General features: G+C 48.4%; 1 protein-coding gene across 3 annotated transcripts in view; it reads right to left on the bottom strand.

Moving 5' to 3' along the window:
- Window positions 1-473: 473 nt before the first annotated feature.
- Window positions 474-17,799, bottom strand: part of LOC105277066 (protein Tob1) — a 73,128-nt gene continuing 55,802 nt past the window's right edge. For all 3 annotated transcript variants that reach the window (XM_011335207.2, XM_011335206.2, XM_011335208.3), the window contains 2 exons: window positions 8,051-9,025; window positions 474-7,106 (listed from right to left, as the gene is read on the bottom strand). In XM_011335207.2, coding sequence (XP_011333509.1) covers window positions 6,422-7,106; window positions 8,051-8,781 — 1,416 coding nt within the window. In that variant the 5' untranslated portion in view covers window positions 8,782-9,025 and the 3' untranslated portion in view covers window positions 474-6,421. The remainder of the gene's footprint in view (window positions 7,107-8,050; window positions 9,026-17,799) is intronic.

Below are 17,799 nucleotides of genomic sequence, written 5' to 3'. Positions count from 1 at the left end.
ATACATTCAGCAAGTAGTTAAAGTATTGAAAAATATATATGTAATTAATTACAAATCTAATTATCATCCTCTTGTTAATTCATTACTTGGTATAATAATCGATAGTTTCATTTTTTTGGATCTCTCTTTACGTGTGTCACTTGTGTGTATGTGTATGTATACGTGTAGTGTGGTGTATCCGTGTGATATCTCCGCACGCATTCGGTAATATCGAGACATGCCAACTCCCTATCCACTTTCCTCTTTCGTTCAGGATAATTCCGAGGGAAGAGGATCGATTCAATTCGCGATGGCACATTTCCCGACATTTCCCGAGGCGCCTTACACTTTATCTTTCGGGCCTCCCGCAGTCTGCTTGTCACATATTCCCCATATGTTCCACCTTTATAAATGTAAGAATATATATATCATGTCATATATTGCAGAGTGTTTGTTTATCGCTACTTTACACGACGTTACCACGGTTATTTGTATTTTTTTTTGCCATTTATGTAAGAGACAATATCGATCGCTATAGTTTATAGACACATGATACTTTAAAGACAGATTACTGACTTCTTTTTTTTTCTTATTAACTTTTATGTGTACCCGAGTGGCTTCGAACGAGTGTACGTGTGTACGCGCTTGTACATGTATAACTCCTTCCGCCCGTGTATTCTGCGTGTGAATATGTATGTGTGTGTGTTCGTTATGTACGTACGTACGTGTGGACCATTCGTGTGCTTACTTATGTGTGGCTTCCGTCTGAACTTCCCCTCTCAACGAGTTACATCCATTACGGGGTATGGAAAACTATGCATAATTTTTTTCCTTGCTTACAAAGTGTTCATTATAATCGTATCGTAAACTTATATAATACTATATGTTTTTTGTGTATCTCAATGTATGCTCTATCAGTATTAATTAGACTCGCTTGTAACTTCCCCCTCGTTCTCCTTTTTGCTCCCGCTCACGTTAATCCGCGCGCCCCATCGTGCACAATAACGCGCCACCCCCCTCAGTGTCCCTCATCGTCTCCTCGCCTCTATCTCTTAGTTTCACTCTTGTTTGCTTGTTTTTTTTTTCCTTTTTTTAAGAGTATACATCGTGTTTGATTCTTCGCTAATCTGAGCCTCTCGTCTCAAGCCGAGATCCATTTGATTCGCGACTTATTGCATTGTGAGTTGCCACTCTCGTTCTCTGCCTCGTCTTCCTACCCTTCTCGTCCAAACCCTCGCCGTTTCACATTTTGCGCTCCGTCGTCTTCCCGCCCTCCTGTCATCCCCTTTTCCGCCGCCCGGTCCTCGTGACGCTCCCGCGAATAACGCCGAGGAATTTTCGCTGGAGCGCGAAACTTTCGGATCGCGTACTCGACCGTAAGTCGACGGCTTTTACAAACGCCGCCGGCCGGCCGGCGCGTTATTCGCATTCGAATACCGTTCGAAAGTACGGGGTGAAACCCGTTTAAAGTCTGCGAAGTTTCCGCGGGCGTGATGATTTCGAAAGTTCCCCATCCAAGCGCGCGCGAACCCGCGTGCCAACTTCTTTTCATCGTCTTCTCGACTTCAATGGTTGCACCGTTCGAAATGTCGGCAAACTGCGGCCGCGGACTGTCGAAACTTTCGCGATCTCGTTAGGGTGAGAGAGTCTTCCTCCCTTGCTCCTTCTATCTCGCGTCCGGGATTTCATCTCGCACGCGACGTCACTCGCGCGGGACCGCGCGTCGCCACGAGAAAAAAACACGACCGACGGATCTCCGATCCGATTTTCACCGCCGCGAGACGTGGGATGCCGCGAAAAGTCTGTGCCGTTTGAAACGAATCGTGCAAATATTTAGAAAAATTGCAAGAATAAACGTCGTGCCTTCTCGACGAGGCGCGGGACGACGGAAAGGGTACTGTACTCCTTCGACGCATAAAGAAAGATATCGCAAGATGGACTTTGGATCGTTTGTCTTGCGAGGCTCGTTGACAGATCGCGGTGCGAAACTGCTCTCGATTGCACAATGACTCGAGTGCGTATCGGAAGCAAGTTACACGTTAATTCCATGTACATAATCGATATTGTACTTCAATAAAGAAAGATAATGGAATTTGTAAATATATTTACAACTTCAGCGAATTGTACTAATAATTTCTGAATTTTTTCAATATCTTTTAATAGAAATGATCGTATTAAAAGTGCGGCTGAAATTATCGAAATGGACACGTAAGAGTTCGCGATAAGAAACATCGTCGATTTGATCTCGATACGCACTGAGGCACTATGCCATAATTCGATTTCTCCGGCGGTACTCTCCTCATTTCTCTTTGTCGTCCTTATCTTATTCGCATCTTCATCGACTTTTCTTTAACAATAGCAGGTACTAGCATAGCTACCACAGTCGTACGTATCGTTAATAGTTACAATTAAGTTTAGATATTACTAAAGGGTTCTGTTCTTCATCAGCGTCTTCATCACGTCTACCCTTATTAGTTCCGCGGTTAAAACTTGTTTCTCACCCCCAGCCCGCTCGGAGACCAAACGCCGACCCCGTGCTTGCGCCGTTCGACTAAGTTCTTCAACTACATTGGACCGAGGTATCGTATAAAAAACAATTCTTCATCTTTCCGAGATAATGACGCGATGATTCTCTCGCGATGTTCGCCGTAAAAAAATCCCAGCGAGAGAATCTGGTGAATCTACATTTTGCAAGATCCAGTTCAAGTACGATCTCGGAGCAAATCTCGCAAATCATAAATTCACCTCATTCTCACGCGAGAATAATCTGCACACGCCCAGGGTGGCCCGACGCCGATCTGCTTTGGGAGCCGCGTCCGCGTGTAAGCAGGGTAATTTACAAAAAGGCCTATACAAAAGTTCGTAAGAAAGAACGAGACTAAATACACGACACGACTTTAGAAATTACGCTAGACATTTACGCGCTACGGCTAGAATGACGTATTACGAATATTATGGAAATTAGTCTAGGGAGGATTGAGGGACGCGGCGAAAATCGGCGCGGATCGGCGCGGATCGGCGCCGGCGGTCTCCGGATCCGGGCTCGTGCCTTGCGTTTTGTCCCACGACCATAGGATTAACACTTTTGAATACTTTTAGCACCTAGTGCCCGCGGCCCGCGGCTCGCGGCACTTCCGCCGCCGTTACTGTCGCGAATGATAATCGCAAGAACGCTCGTCGGCGAGGCACGGCCGTCCTACATGCGGAGGAAATCGATTTACATTTTCATCGACGAAATACGTTTCTCGAACAAACGAGGAGAAATAAAGGTTTTATCATGGGTTTGCGAGAAAGTTCAAGCGAGAGATAAGGAAAACCGAAATAAACGTACAAGCGATGTTCAGATCGGCGATTTTGGAAATCGCAACACAGATGAGACGCCCAGAACGTGCTCGTCTTAAAACGCGACCCGTAATTCTCTCTTTTTGTAGGCGGTTTTCAAGGAAGGAAGACGGTTTTGACTAGTGAAAGAGGAATTTTCGTTGTGAAGCGTAACTTCGGTAGTCATCTGCATAATATACCAAAAACTTCTAGTAGCTTCTAGTAGTAACATTACGAAGCGAAGCTTCGGTGGCGTTTTAAGATAAACACTCGGGAGTTCCGGTCGATCGCGCTCAGCCTAAGTTGAAGCGAAACTTGAACTATAACGATATAAGCCTCTTACGAAAGTATTCAATTAAACTCAATTAATTTCGATTAATTATTTAAATGCGGAATTTAAAAACGGAATCACGTTGAAATTTCGTGTTCCTCCTGGCTGTAATTGAAAGCAAACGCGACTGGGTTTCGACATGTGAACGATCCTCGCCATCGGAGCACGTAAGCCTCGCCGACGAAGACAATAACGCGCGGCCTTTAATTACGTAATCACCTAATTAACCTCGTGAACGTTAAGCGGCAACGTTGCTCTCTCGTATCTGCCTCGCCTGCTGTTTACTCTACTTTTAGTTGACTCTTGCTATCTTTGTACTTCTTTTCCTTAGCACCGTAAAGCTCCGCAGGCGACTCTGTTTCGTTTGATTGAGAGGATATTACCAAGAGTGATCAACTCCGCGTAAACTACTGCTAGATTTGAAATCGCGCTTCGTTATTTTATCCGAAATAATTCGTTTTATAATTAACGAGGGTCGATGACCGTTCGTCCGGACGCGCAAAACGAGGACTGCGATAATATCAAAACTCTGCTCTCTCTTTTGAAGATGATGCATAAAGAATACCGTAATGATCGAAAGCTAATCAAGAGATTTCGCGTTATGAGCTGCGCGTGTGTGAATAGAAACACGCGGCAGCGGGTCATCGAGGTTTAACGATTCGGAGAGGTCCCCGACAGCTCGGAGGATCATCGACTCCGGATGTCAAATCGAAAGGCAATATCTCAAAAGGAAATCGATTCCCGATGGGTTTTCTGCGGCGGGCGGGGGCCGGCTCGCAGGCGCAGGCGAGCAAACATCGAAGGGCCAGCAACGAGGCCACTTACGTCCCTACGAACACACCGGTTGGCTCTTTTCCTATCTCGCCCTCTACTTCTCCCCTCTGTTCCTTTTCCTCTCTTCGTCCCCTGCATATCACTCTCGCTGCACTCTCTCTCTCTCTTTCTCTCCCTCACTCTCGCTTCGTTCTCGCTTCTCTCCTATGTTCTACTTGCGTTTATTATAAAAATAAAATGTAAAATCGTACCGAGGACGAGTTTTCCGAACGGTATAAAACTGCGAGCTCGTTTCTTTCTTCCTCTCTCTTTCACTTCGCCTATATTATCACTATACTCGTGGAAGGATCGGTCCTTCGTTCTCCGATCGCGTTGTTCCTCCTCGTCCTATTAACCGTCTCGTGCGAATGAACGGGCCGTCTCTCTCGTCTGGGTTCTTTCTTTTTTTTTTCTTTTTATCTGGATACGACGTAAGGTTCTCCGCGGGGAAGCTATCCGCGATCTGATCCCCGACTCGTTGAAAGTCGCGCTTTACGTATTTAGTGCCTGAATAGCTTCTGCGTTGCTCGGCTACGTGTCGGCTGTGTATCGCGCGAAACGAAACGACGCCTCGCTGTTCGATGGAGATGGAGAAAGAAGATTGGAAGACACCTTACCTTCATCGACCTATCGGTCCACGAATCTCTCTCGACGGCTCGCTCGGCTCGCGACACGAGCGGTGCGGGGGGGACAAGTGTTATAGTTCCTACCGTTTCGCGAGAACCCGTGAAGAGTGAGTGCATCTTGAATATAATACATAGGCTCTACAGATATATCCATTATCAATTCTCCGACTATACCAGTGAAAAAATAAATTATTACACGTTGGTAATATCTGTGTGGGTCAAGTGTCGCGTATATGTGGTTTCTTTTTGCTTTTTTTCTTATTTTTTTCCCTTAGTGTCTCGTGCATGGATGCTCGCGTGTGACGTGTGGCGGTCTACGTGTGCCCGCGTGGGTTCGTATCGCATGTACCGGGTGTGTAAGAGGAGATCGGTGTGTACGACTGTGTGTATGTGTGTGTCGCATGTATTTTTACGTGTAACGCGTCGAGTGTCTTTGCTGTCCCAGGTGTCGGCGCACGACGCGTCGTTCGAACGTCCGCCGATACGTTACACATACGCACGCAATTTCTGTGTCGTGTGTGTATGTCCTGTGTCTGATACGCATGTGACTGCGGGTGGTAATAGTCGCACGGTGGCTTTCATCGAACGAGCGTCTTGCGCCATCGCAATCGAGTCCTTATCGGGTGTTTCAGCTTCAGCACATGTACACGCTCTCGTTAGTCGGCCGTTTCTGTCCTTCCTTCCTTCCACCTTCCCTCTTCCTCTTCTCTCCTCCACGCCTAAAACTGTTCCGCACGCACACGCTACTCGCAACAGGCGTACCTCATAACCAGACATCGTCTTCACACGCACACGCTCCCCGTTCTGTTGCGCCTTCTTTCCTCGCCTTGATCGTTTCCGTGATCGTCATCGGTGCCGGTCGTGCGGCGCGGGCCTCTCTCTTTCTCCGCTCGCTCTCCATCTCTCCTCCCGTGTTCGTCGAACATGCGTTTGTATGTACCTTTCACGATTCGCCGCCGACAATGCAAGTAACAAAGTGTTTCCGGGCTCCCCGGATTAAAAGAGATCGAACGAAGGAGCTTGTCTCCGACAAGCGTCTGGATGGGAATCGTGGGAGGGAAGTGTATTGGTATCGACTTGACGACGGATACCACGTGGAGCTTCGTCGGGAGGAGAGACGGAGCGCGATCGAGCTGGCCGACGTGGCTCGCTATCAGGGTACGGAAGCCGGACTCTGGACGCCGTCGCGGCGACGGAGTCTCGGAGGCGACGGTCTCCTCTCCTTCCTATCGGCCGAACCAGCGGCACCGAGGACGAGGACACGCGGCCCTTCGGGACGCTGCGCGAGTACGGCGCCGTGTCCCGCGGCAGCGACATTGCTGACGGCATGATGAGCACGCGCGGCGAGGTATTAGTTGGCCACGAGCAGGTGCTGATACTGGCTGGCCGGGTAGGGCGCGACCGAGCCGAGGCCGAAGTTGTTGAGGCCCTCGACCAGGGCGTTCTTGTCCTGCTGCTGAGCCGCGGCGGCGGCGGCGGCGGCGTTGACGTTGCCGTTGGCTGTCGTGGTGCCGATCGGGCCGAGGTTGCCGCTGCCGGCGCTCTGAGTACCGGCACCGGTACCGTTCACGCTGCCACCGGCACTCTGGGTGCCGGCGGTGCCGTTCACACTGCCGCCGTAGAACTGATGACCGGCGAGTGCGGTCGGGTCGAGGTAGGACGACGGGAACTTGGCGCCAGCGTAGAGATCAGCCGGCAGGTAGCCGCCGTGGCTCGACGAGTCGAAGATGTTACGGTGAGGAAACTGCGCGTGATACGCCGCAGCCGCTGCGGCCGGGCCGTGCTGGAAGAAGTAAGCACTCGGGTCCGTGTGCTGTTGTCCGGCACCAGCGACTATGCTGCCGGGCGACAGGCTACGACTGCGCGGCGAGCTCTGCGAGACCGGCAGCCCTGCACCAGCGGCGGTCGCCTGCTGCTGCTGCTGCTGCGGCTGCTGCTGGTGCTGCTGCGGCTGCTGATGGTGGTGGTGATGGTGGATCTGCTGCTGCATCGCCGCGCGCTGCTTTATATAGTTCGAGAACTCGGTGGGCGACATCCTGAAACCGAGCGGTACCGTGCGGTTCATCAGTGGCTGCGCGTGACCCGCGCTGATGGCGGTGGATCGCCTCGCGATTTAGTTAGCGCGCGTCGTCCCGCGGGACGATTTTGGGCGGGAGTTAACGCGCGGGTTAAAGTTAATTCTTGTTATTGATGTTCGTCTGCTATACGTAATTTTTCGCAACGTAACGTTTCGTCATGCGTTGCTCTCTAACTTTGGGAACAAGGACATGCTTGGCTGCTTCTATTTGGTTATTTGTTACAGCGTGATACCGATCGACTAATCACACCCAAGAGCGATCCCACTGTTCAACTTGCTTTTTATACCGCGGGAGCTGATTGGCATTAGCTTTTAGCGAGGGTAAATATGTGGAGATGTATACCTGTATACCTGCGACAAGCAGCATTCCACGAATACACGAGTACAGATTATGTTATCTAGGAGATTCGAAGAGTATAATATTGTAGAAACGCAAGTCATCAGTTTCTTGGATATGTTTTAAGCAATCATGTTATCTGTCAAAAACGTTTCCACGCTATCACGCTTCTAATGAAATACTCCTCGACTCTCGCCTCGATAAATCTTCATCGCGATAATTACTTTCGTACAATTGCGAGAAAGATTATTATTTTCATTACAATCTTTTCTACCGAGCGAAACTTTTAATTCGCTAATTTTAATTATCACATTCAAAAAATAATTAATTATTGATTATTTATTAATATTCATGACTGATTGTATCGATTAATTAGAACAAAATTATTTACTTTTGTTAATCAATAGATCTAAAAGGATAATTCCATCCCTCTGATGATAACAAATTGAGACGTAAATTATCGCCATGAAGAGACTCGTTTTAATACTTTTACGGGAAACTAAACAGTCAAAGATCGGAATTGATTCAAGTCCAAATTTGGGCGCAAGAACGTTGCGTATACTGACCTGTTGGCGCGTTTGCTGCTAGTCTTGAGCTTGGTGCTGCCAAACTTGGTCTGGGCGAAGGTGGCGGTGGTGAAGGTGAGCGGGGCGGTGGTGCGCGGGATGAAGGCCGGCACGGGGCTGGGCGAGCCCTTGAAGGAGTTAGTGATGGGCGTGGGCGAGGGCGCCGACGATGAACCGGAGCCATGGCCGTTCTGCTGATTGTTGGACGAGCCGTTGCTGGCGTTGCTGCCGAGCGAGCTCGAGAACGGCGAGGTGGACTTGGGGCTGAGGCTGAGGCCGCTCAGGGACGTGTTCACGGCCTCGATCGGCCTGAAGCACTGCGCCTCCGGGTTGAAGGTCTTGGTGACCTCGCGATCGGCCGAGGTCTCGTCGTGCGGATCGCCGGTTTCGGAGTAGAGGATCTTGACGGCATTCAGCTCGCCGATGCGGTAGCTCACTTCACCAGGATCTACCCAGACAGCCAACTCGGCTGGCAGGTTCTCAAGGATATCCTGGATCGGCACACCACTCTCCTTCGCAGCGCGCTCCAGCACCGGATCGACAGGGTCGCCGGTCTTGAGGCATCTAAATGCCGAGCCCTTGAACGGCTTCTCCGGGTACCAGTGACCCTTGAACTTGTCCTTGAGCGCCTTCTCGAGTTCCTCGCCGAAGAGGTTGACCCGTCTGCGCGGCAGTTTATTGTAGAGGTATGATATCACGAAGTTAAGCGCCACCTGCACCTCGATGTGCATTTTGGCCTTCGGTGGGAGAATCTTCGGGCTGTTGTCGTCGCACGTAGCGGCCGCGCCGGGATAGTACCGAGGACGTCCGCACGATCGGCCGTTTTGCCACGGGCGAGGGATTGTTCCGGGTGGTGGTGAGTGCCCCCGATTTAACGGAGCTGCCGGATCACGACGGCGGTGACTCGACGGCCGGTTCTTCAGCGTGCGCTGACTGTCGTCTTGCAATTCGAAGAGTGGTTGGATGTCTGGGGATCTGCAACCATAAGAGGACGTGCGTTGGAGATACATCGCGTTAAGGGGGGAGCTTGCTTTAGAACGCTGAAAATAAGGTATATTTTACGAATTGTTTTTGGAGAAACTATACAGCGGATCATTATAAAACTTTTATGCATTTATTAGTACATGTTTAAAGATAAAAAAAATTATTTTTTGATTTGAATATATCGCTTGTAGAGGTCGTCCTGGAGAAATCTTAGTGCAGCCGCGTCGCCGGCATTGCAAATTGCTGAGCATTCTCCTGCCTCCAAATTTCGTCTAAACTGAAAAATTGAAATATGTTCTCGTTATTTATGAATTCCCATCGTCGATGAACCAAAGAGAGAAGAAAAAAGTTGAAAAGTGCCAAAATGGTGGAGCTTAGAACACAAAAGTACGATTTTTAGGCAAAGTTTTTGAACTTTTTCATGTAAAAATAATTGTTTAACTTAATGTTTTTATGAATATTAAAGGTTCATTGACGATGGGAATTCATAAATAACAAGAAAATATTTCAATTTTTCAGTTTGGATGAAATTTGGAGGCAGGAGAATGCTCACCAATTTACAATGCCTCCAGGACGACCTCTACAGGCGATATATTCAAATAAAAAAATAATTTTTTTTATCTTTAAACATGTACTAATAAATGCATCAAAGTTTTATAACGATCCGCTGTATAGTTTCTCCAAAAAAATTCGTAAAATTATACCTTATTTTCAACGTTCTAATAAAGCAGGCTCCCCCCTTAAAGACACAACGACGAACAAGCGATGAAGTGTTCGCGTAACAATCCCTCGAGATAAACCGTTAGAAAGATAGGAAGACGTGTTATTGTTCCTTTGCAGAACTCCTGTCACTCGACCGTAATGACTGACAAATTCCCTTCAATTTCGATTCAATTGCGAGTATTACGGGTTAAACGCACTATCAAGTATCTATTCTGCTTCCCCGGCGAGCCTTAATTACGGTCCCCGATTCATACAAATGAGTGGCACAAACTTCGCCGACTGCCGAATGGGAATATTATCGTGCCGAGCGACTCGTATGCATTATCAGAGGCCAACAATGGGCCGTCGAGCGCGCGCGCCTCTCGAGTCGCAATGCAAAGATCGAGGTGCTCGTCGTCGCGACGACGGGGTGGCGCAAGTGCGAAATCGTTGACTATCCTCCGGAAAAGGATTTGTCTCGACGGCGTTATCAGCTCCTTTCACGAGCGAGATTCGCGCATTGAGACGGAACACGACTTCCGGTTACCCGTGCCGTTCTCGGTCCCGCACGCTCAAGGAACCGAAACAGAGCCGATCGTTCCCTCTCTTGAAGAAGAAGCGTCCGTGAGGATAATGCTTCCTCGAGACTCGCGTGGCTATGAACAAAAGATGAGCTTTCTGAAGTTCTTTCAAGGGTTATTCCCATTCATAATTTAATAATGAGAAGTTGAGTGAACTCTCTCATTATTATGTATAATTTGATTTATTATCTCTCTGTGTTTAGTAATTTAATTTATAATGCAGCGCGTTATAGTCAAGTAAAAGCGCTTTATTTATTATTCATCATACTAAAATGTTAATCATATTAATAAAACACGTTACGAGGTATGATTGCATTACGCAAATAAAAGTAATAATTTGATTAATAAACTTCCACTGTAATTGTGTCTAATTAACTAACGCGATAAGATTGATTTAAATGGATTTCTCCGGCAATCGATTTCTTGCATAAATCCGTTCGCAGCTATGCTACCAGCAATTCCAGACATGTGGTATTATTTATAGCGTAAAGCAACTGGCTTTATACGAGTCATTTTATTGTTATTTTCACTGCCATAGTCGAGCCTAAGCGAGTCTTCATGGTTCTATCATTTCATCGTGTCCTTTTACGTTGCCGAGCTCGTCGTGTGAATTATGCACGCGCGAAAACGACGGCGCGCATACGTGCAGCAACGCGTGCGTCACGCATCGGTCATATAAGAATGCCATTTAAACAATTCTGTGACATAAAAGGAAAAAGACGGGACTCGATAAAGTAATAAAAAGAGATTGCTCTTAGACCCTGCGGTGGCGGCGAGAGGTCGCGCAAACGCCTATCCGCTATTCGCGAGCGCCATCGCAATTGCGGAAGTCGCTCCTCTTTGAATGGCACCGAGAGCGAAAGGTGTTCTCCTCCTCTCCCGATGCCTCCTCCACTTTTTCTCTTCAGCTTTTCTCTTTTCTCGCAATAGAGATTCTTGGGCGTCTACCAAGGGCTTTCCCGACTGCCGGGCGTATCCGGCGACCCGAGCTGAGAGTCTTGGAACTCGATTCCGCCTTTTCTGGCTTCTCTTCTTTGACCCCGCAATGTTGAGAGAGAGAAAAAGAAAGAGAGAGAGAAAAACGGAACTCGATTCGAAATGGAGAAAGAAAGAGCGAAAGAAAGAGAGGAAAAGCGAGAACCGCAAAAAGTTTCCACGACTTTCAGGCCGGTGACCCTCTGAAGACGTAAGACCTGACTTCCACCGAATTTTTCCACCATTTCTTTCTCACTGATTGTGTTTCTCAAAAGCAAACAAGACTCGTTTAAAATACACGCTCTCTAAAGGAAATGGATTTGAAATGGCTTAATCTACTTCGAATATCTTCAAAGATGTAGTTTATTCCTTACTCTTCCATCGATTACGAATCTTTTATAGTAACATAAATTATGTTACAGTCCAAAAAAATTTAATCATTATCATTTAATCTTTACTTTTCTGGATCGCAAGTGATAGAAGATATCGAAAACTAATATTTTCCATTTCTTTATATAATAGTTCGAGATGTCCAAATGAAACGACAATATTTAATAAGAAAATAAAAGAATATATTGTAGGATAAAGACAATTTACTTCTGCAATTTATGACTATCGCCGGATCGCGATAAAAATACTTGGAAACAGGTTTTTCAACTGCCTCGTCGAGAGACATTTCGCGCGTCCCGGTTGAGCTCGGGGGCCACAACAATGGCTTGGTTTCGCAGCCGGCTTTGCTCGGCGCATCTGCATCGCTCGTACTCGTTTTTTCCGGCCACTTCCCGTACTTGACTTGACGGCAAGTTTCCACCGAGTCGAGCTCATGCCAAGGGGTGGCGGATATGTAGGTTAAAGCTAGCAGCGTAGCGATGTAGCCCGTACTTCCAGTAGTAGTACACGACGGCGACGGGGGTGGTTGTAGGTATTGATCCCGCGGCAGGGCTGCCGGAAGGTTCTCAAGTTAAAAATACACGGCCTTGCGTCCCTCGGCAGTCCCGCGCCTGACCAAGCGCTCGCGAAGTGCCATAATTTCCGCCACCTTGATTTTCCCGCGATATTTTCTTCGGCTCAAGACACTTATCCGCGGTTGATCAGGCTCGACGTTGTAAAGTAGCAGCTATGTCCCCCTGTCTTCTTTTCCCTTTATCGGCTGTCGAAGCCGCACGCGTGCGGTTCTAATAAATCGCATCTCGAAAGAAATGAATCGAACGTGTGCTTGATTCCGCGACAGTCTTCGAATTTCCTCGTCACCAGGCCGCTGTAAAATTACACCGACTCTAGTACCGTCCGCTAGTTATCCGCGCGAGTCGAGAGATCGATTCGCGGCGGGTGTCAAAGTGTCAAAGGGATTTTTTGCAGCCGCCCTCTCACGCAGGGGTGCAATCGAGCCCGAGTGCCGGCGCCCTTTGTACTTATCCCCGCTCTGAATGGAAGTCGCGTGGCAGCGGGGATATGTGGGCCGTAGATAGAGCGTCCTTTGGCGAATAAAGTCAATAGAGCGCGGGAGTAGTCTCGTGTCGGCTTGATTCTCGATATTCTCTCCAACGTGTGCGCGAAATTGATGACACCGACTACGCGATACCGTAACGATCACGGAGACAAAGAAGCACGCTAATTATCCCGTTACTCGCTCGCACTACACGCTTCGCCGAGTTCCTGCACGCGCGCTCGCACGACGTGAATTATCGTAAGGAAAGTAGAGGCACCAACGCGACAAAGTGATTTCTGATGTCATCTTTGCTCGTCTCGACGGTGACACATCAAGTTGAAAGTATAGTGGTAATCGTATCATATTATAAATAAAATGTCTAATTAAAAAAGATGTTGGCTCGCGTTGAAACATTTTGACACATACGTCGATTGGAATTATGCGGGACATAATGATTTAGTCACGTTATAGCAGGACTAACGTGACATTTAATAAGAGCGATAGTTTTTCAGCAAGTCTTAAGAAAGTGTTTCCGAGCGTACATTTACCGAGATTTTTTTCCCCAGAATTGAATTTCTTGCGCGATCCCGAGCCAGTTCCTTTCACTCGGTTAATCTCCGCAGACCAGCAATTACACATTATCGAAATAGCGGTTAATAGAAAGTTATCAGCGACAGTAAGAAGTGAGTGTACGGTAATCAATCAACGTCCCGTTCGAATAACGTTCCAGAAACTGTCCTCGAGGCAACAGGGAAACGGAGTAAATGTGTAGGCGAGATAATTCTCCGAGTTAATTATCGTAACGCGAATCGTTCCCCGCAATTCAGAATTCGGCGGGGCGGATTAAACCCGTCAGCACGCGCGCGCCTGCCCAGCTCGTGCGCGTATATTCGCTTGATCGATCTCCGAAGAAACACCAGAGAGCTGATTTAATTACGCCGGCCGTGCAAATTGGGTCAAGACGACGCCCCGCCCGGCGACGTCCCGGGGCGCCGTCGTCGCCGTCATCACCGCCGCCGCCTCCCGGCGACGTCGTGTCCTTCAGATCGGATAAAAGCACCGGTCGGTGAAGCTCTAAGCGGGCAAGAACAGGGAAACCCGAAGTCACCGAGGATTCGTTCCGGAAAGTGCGCACGCCGTAATCAATTCGTCGAACCTGTTTGAGGATTACCTAGCTGTCCGACACGTTTCCTCGTCGTGGCGATCAACTCCGCTCCGACAATGAACACGGTCGCGCGCGGGAGGAAACCGCGCGGGATTCGTGTTGCGTAACCGTCCACTGATTATGCAACGAGTCCTCGTAATCACGTGCGCGCGCATGCCTCTCTATCGTTTCCAGTCGCATTGCTTGAGAATTCCTTCGGATAAAGAAAAGCGTCGGCGAGATGATGGAATTTCGATGATGCAGGTATCGTCGAACGAGTCCCGCCGGTGAAACAAACTTCGACTTTGGCACTCCGTTTCGTCTGAAGCTTCCGCGCGAATTTTCGGATCAATGAGGGTGTCGCAAGTCGAACTTGCGGTCTAATATCGGTCTGTGGATAAACGATGGTGAGTAGGTGAACCGTTTATTCAGGCGTCCCCGTTTAAGGAAACTCGTTGGAGTTTATATCGTACGATATATTAGCCTCCGGAGAAATAATAAAACGCGCGTCTAAGTTTGCGAGCTTTGGCCGAGCTTTGAAGCGCGTTTATCGTCGCACGTTTTCACAAACACTTTTTACGAGTGCGCGTGTAATTCCAAGACGGTCGTTACCTCGTCGTATTTTTGTGCATGAACTCCGTAAACAAAATTGACGAGCGGCAACTCGTGCGAGGAACTTGCGCGTGATCGAGAAACACGAGCGGACGAATCCTCGCGCGTGGGAACTCTTCGATCTTTAAGCACTCGCAGGCACGTGCCCCGGTCGTTCGCGTGACACTATCGTTTCGTGACGCCTGATCTTATTTTCCATGTGCGACGTGGGTGACTACAAGAGAGATCGCTTCGGCAGTGTACCTATCTAACTATTGTAAGAGGCGAAAAATAACTAGGAGACTGCCTTAGATTTGAACTCGAACTCTCCGGGATCCCTGGTTCACACGCCTAGGTCTTAGGCTGTACGGCCAATACTCCTACTGTTGTGGTCAACTTGTTTTCATTCCGATCCTCTATACGACCTGTCAGTCTCGACTATCTTTCCAGATCTTACAGCTCGGCCAGCCTGACATTACATTCGTCCCCGAATGTCTCCAAATCGTCGGTTCACTCCACTTGAGTCCCTCCTAACCTCCATTTTTGGTTCACTCTTCTGAGCCCCTCCCAACATCCATTTTTGGTTCACTCTTCCGAGTCCCTCCCAACCTCCATGTTGGTTCACTTCTCTGAGTCCCCAATCTCCATGTTGGTTCACTCCTCTGAGTCCGTCCCGACCTCCATGTTCAGGCCTCGCTACCGGCCAGCTGCTTCTCAACTCCCTCCTCTCCGAGGGGTAGCGGATTTTATCCCACTTCTGAATTGTAAGAGGCGAAAAATAACTAGGAGACTGCCTTAGATTTGAACTCGAACTCTCCGGGATCCCTGGTTCACACGCCTGGTCTTAGGCTGTACGGCCAATACTCCTACTGTTGTGGTCAACTTGTTTTCATTCCGATCCTCTATACGACCTGTCAGTCTCGACTATCTTTCCAGATCTTACAGCTCGGCCAGCCTGACATTACATTCGTCCCCGAATGTCTCCAAATCGTCGGTTCACTCCACTTGAGTCCCTCCCAACCTCCATTTTTGGTTCACTCTTCTGAGCCCCTCCCAACATCCATTTTTGGTTCACTCTTCCGAGTCCCTCCCAACCTCCATGTTGGTTCACTTCTCTGAGTCCCCAATCTCCATGTTGGTTCACTCCTCTGAGTCCTTCCCAATCTCCATGTTGGTTCACTCCTCTGAGTCCCTCCCAACCTCCATTTTTGGTTCACTCTTCTGAGCCCCTCCCAACATCCATTTTTGGTTCACTCTTCCGAGTCCCTCCCAACCTCCATGTTGGTTCACTTCTCTGAGTCCCCAATCTCCATGTTGGTTCACTCCTCTGAGTCCTTCCCAATCTCCATGTTGGTTCACTCCTCTGAGTCCCTCCCAACCTCCATTTTTGGTTCACTCTTCTGAGCCCCTCCCAACATCCATTTTTGGTTCACTCTTCCGAGTCCCTCCCAACCTCCATGTTGGTTCACTCCTCTGAGTCCCCAATCTCCATGTTGGTTCACTCCTCTGAGTCCGTCCCGACCTCCATGTTCAGGCTTCGCTACCGGCCAGCTGCTTCTCAACTCCCTCCTCTCCGAGGGGTAGCGGATTTTATCCCACTTCTGAATTGTAAGAGGCGAAAAATAACTAGGAAACTGCCTTAGATTTGAACTCGAACTCTTCGGGATCCCTGGTTCACACGCCTAGGTCTTGGGCTGTACGGCCAATACTCCTACTGTTGTGATCAACTTGTTTCATTCCGATCCTCTATACGACCTGTCAGTCTCGACTATCGTTCCAGATCTTACACTATGGATTACACGAAGAGTTGTGCGACTCTGCGAAACTCTCTCTCTTTCGTTAGTAATCGAATTCTCGTGTAAATTCTTGTAGTTTTCACGGCGCGAGATTCCGCGGAGATCCTCACATCACTACGAAGGAGGATCGCTACTTCTCTTACGTAATCGTCTCGTGAATTGCACGTAGCTAAAACGCTTCGCGAAAACTTGCAAAGTATTTTCCCTCATAACGCTCATCGCACATCTTATTTAGCAGGAACGGACCTCCATCCACGGCCATTACGGATCGACCTACTCTACTGGAGGCGATTCTTATTGAACTTTATTGTGTGGGTTATAATAAACCGCGCCTGCTCCTCTTCCCCCCTTCTCTCTTTCTCGATCTCTCTCGGATTGTCCTCCGTACCCCTTTCCATCCTCTCCTCTCTTCTCGCTCGTAGCTCTTTCTCGAGTGCGGTGCCAGGCGGACCGACAGATCAATACGACACAGTCTCTGCGGACACGGGCGCAGCTGCTCCAGATAACAAGGCGAGGACGCGGACCTGCCCTATAAGCCTCCATTTAAATAGCGCCCCAAATACGTAGGTAGGTATGCCCACCCCTTTCGCGGAGACCCCCCCGAAGGGCCCCGGATCGAGTGCCCGGACCTGGGCCAAAGTGACGTCACGTTGCACTTTCTCAGTCAGCCGATATTGCAACTCGCTTCATGTTCTTTCGGAATTCTTTGGGAGACGTGTGTGAAACGTCAGACAGATGTTTACTTGTATGTTACATTTCTAATAAGAAAGGTTTAACGAAAATTCAAATTTCCGTGTATTTGAGGATTGTTCGTTTTATAAGAGTGAAATGCAATTACAGATTTTTAAGATAAAGTTTTATTGCACGTGAAAGAGTGAAGTTATTTATATTCCGACCGGTGAAAGTAGTGTAAATCCAATTTTCCAACATACAGACTGCAAATGAGGTATAGGGGTGAATCGCCGCAGCGGTGCATCGATTTTAACAACATTTTCAAAATTGACCGGACGTCACTTTCAGAACAAACGGTTCGTTCACAATGATCCGTTTCTAAAGGATACAATTCAATTAAACGTCGGTCTGGTAGTCGTGCAGCAATTTAAAAATAAAATTCAGTACTTCCTCGATTGCACGCGTGAGCGCGCGCACTTTATGAATCGCTCGAGTGGAGAGCAGATTTTATAGCTTGCGTTGCAAGCTGCGTTCGATGTTGAGGCATCAAATCGGATGGCGTCGTGTCACCGTATCGTCGATCGACCTTCTTGTACGCAAACTGACACCTAATGCGGACGAGACAACCGTATTGACTTATCGTTTATCTTGCGTGGCTCGAGCAGGATTAAAATTAAACATTCCATCTAGGAAGCACGGCGGAAGGTGTCTCGCACTTGTTGCAAGGTCCAACCGATCGTTCGACCGTTCGAATAGTTCAGCAGCAAGACGGACCCGGCATCTCACAAAACTTCCGTCATGTACCTTCGTTTGTCGTCAATATTTAGCTTCCGACCGATCGATGAGAACAATTGTAATACGCAGCCACGCCGATG

The sequence above is a fragment of the Ooceraea biroi genome, chromosome 3 (genome assembly GCF_003672135.1).
Source record: "Ooceraea biroi isolate clonal line C1 chromosome 3, Obir_v5.4, whole genome shotgun sequence".
Lineage (NCBI taxonomy): Eukaryota > Metazoa > Arthropoda > Insecta > Hymenoptera > Formicidae > Ooceraea > Ooceraea biroi.
This window is presented reverse-complemented; position numbering and strand designations above follow the sequence as displayed.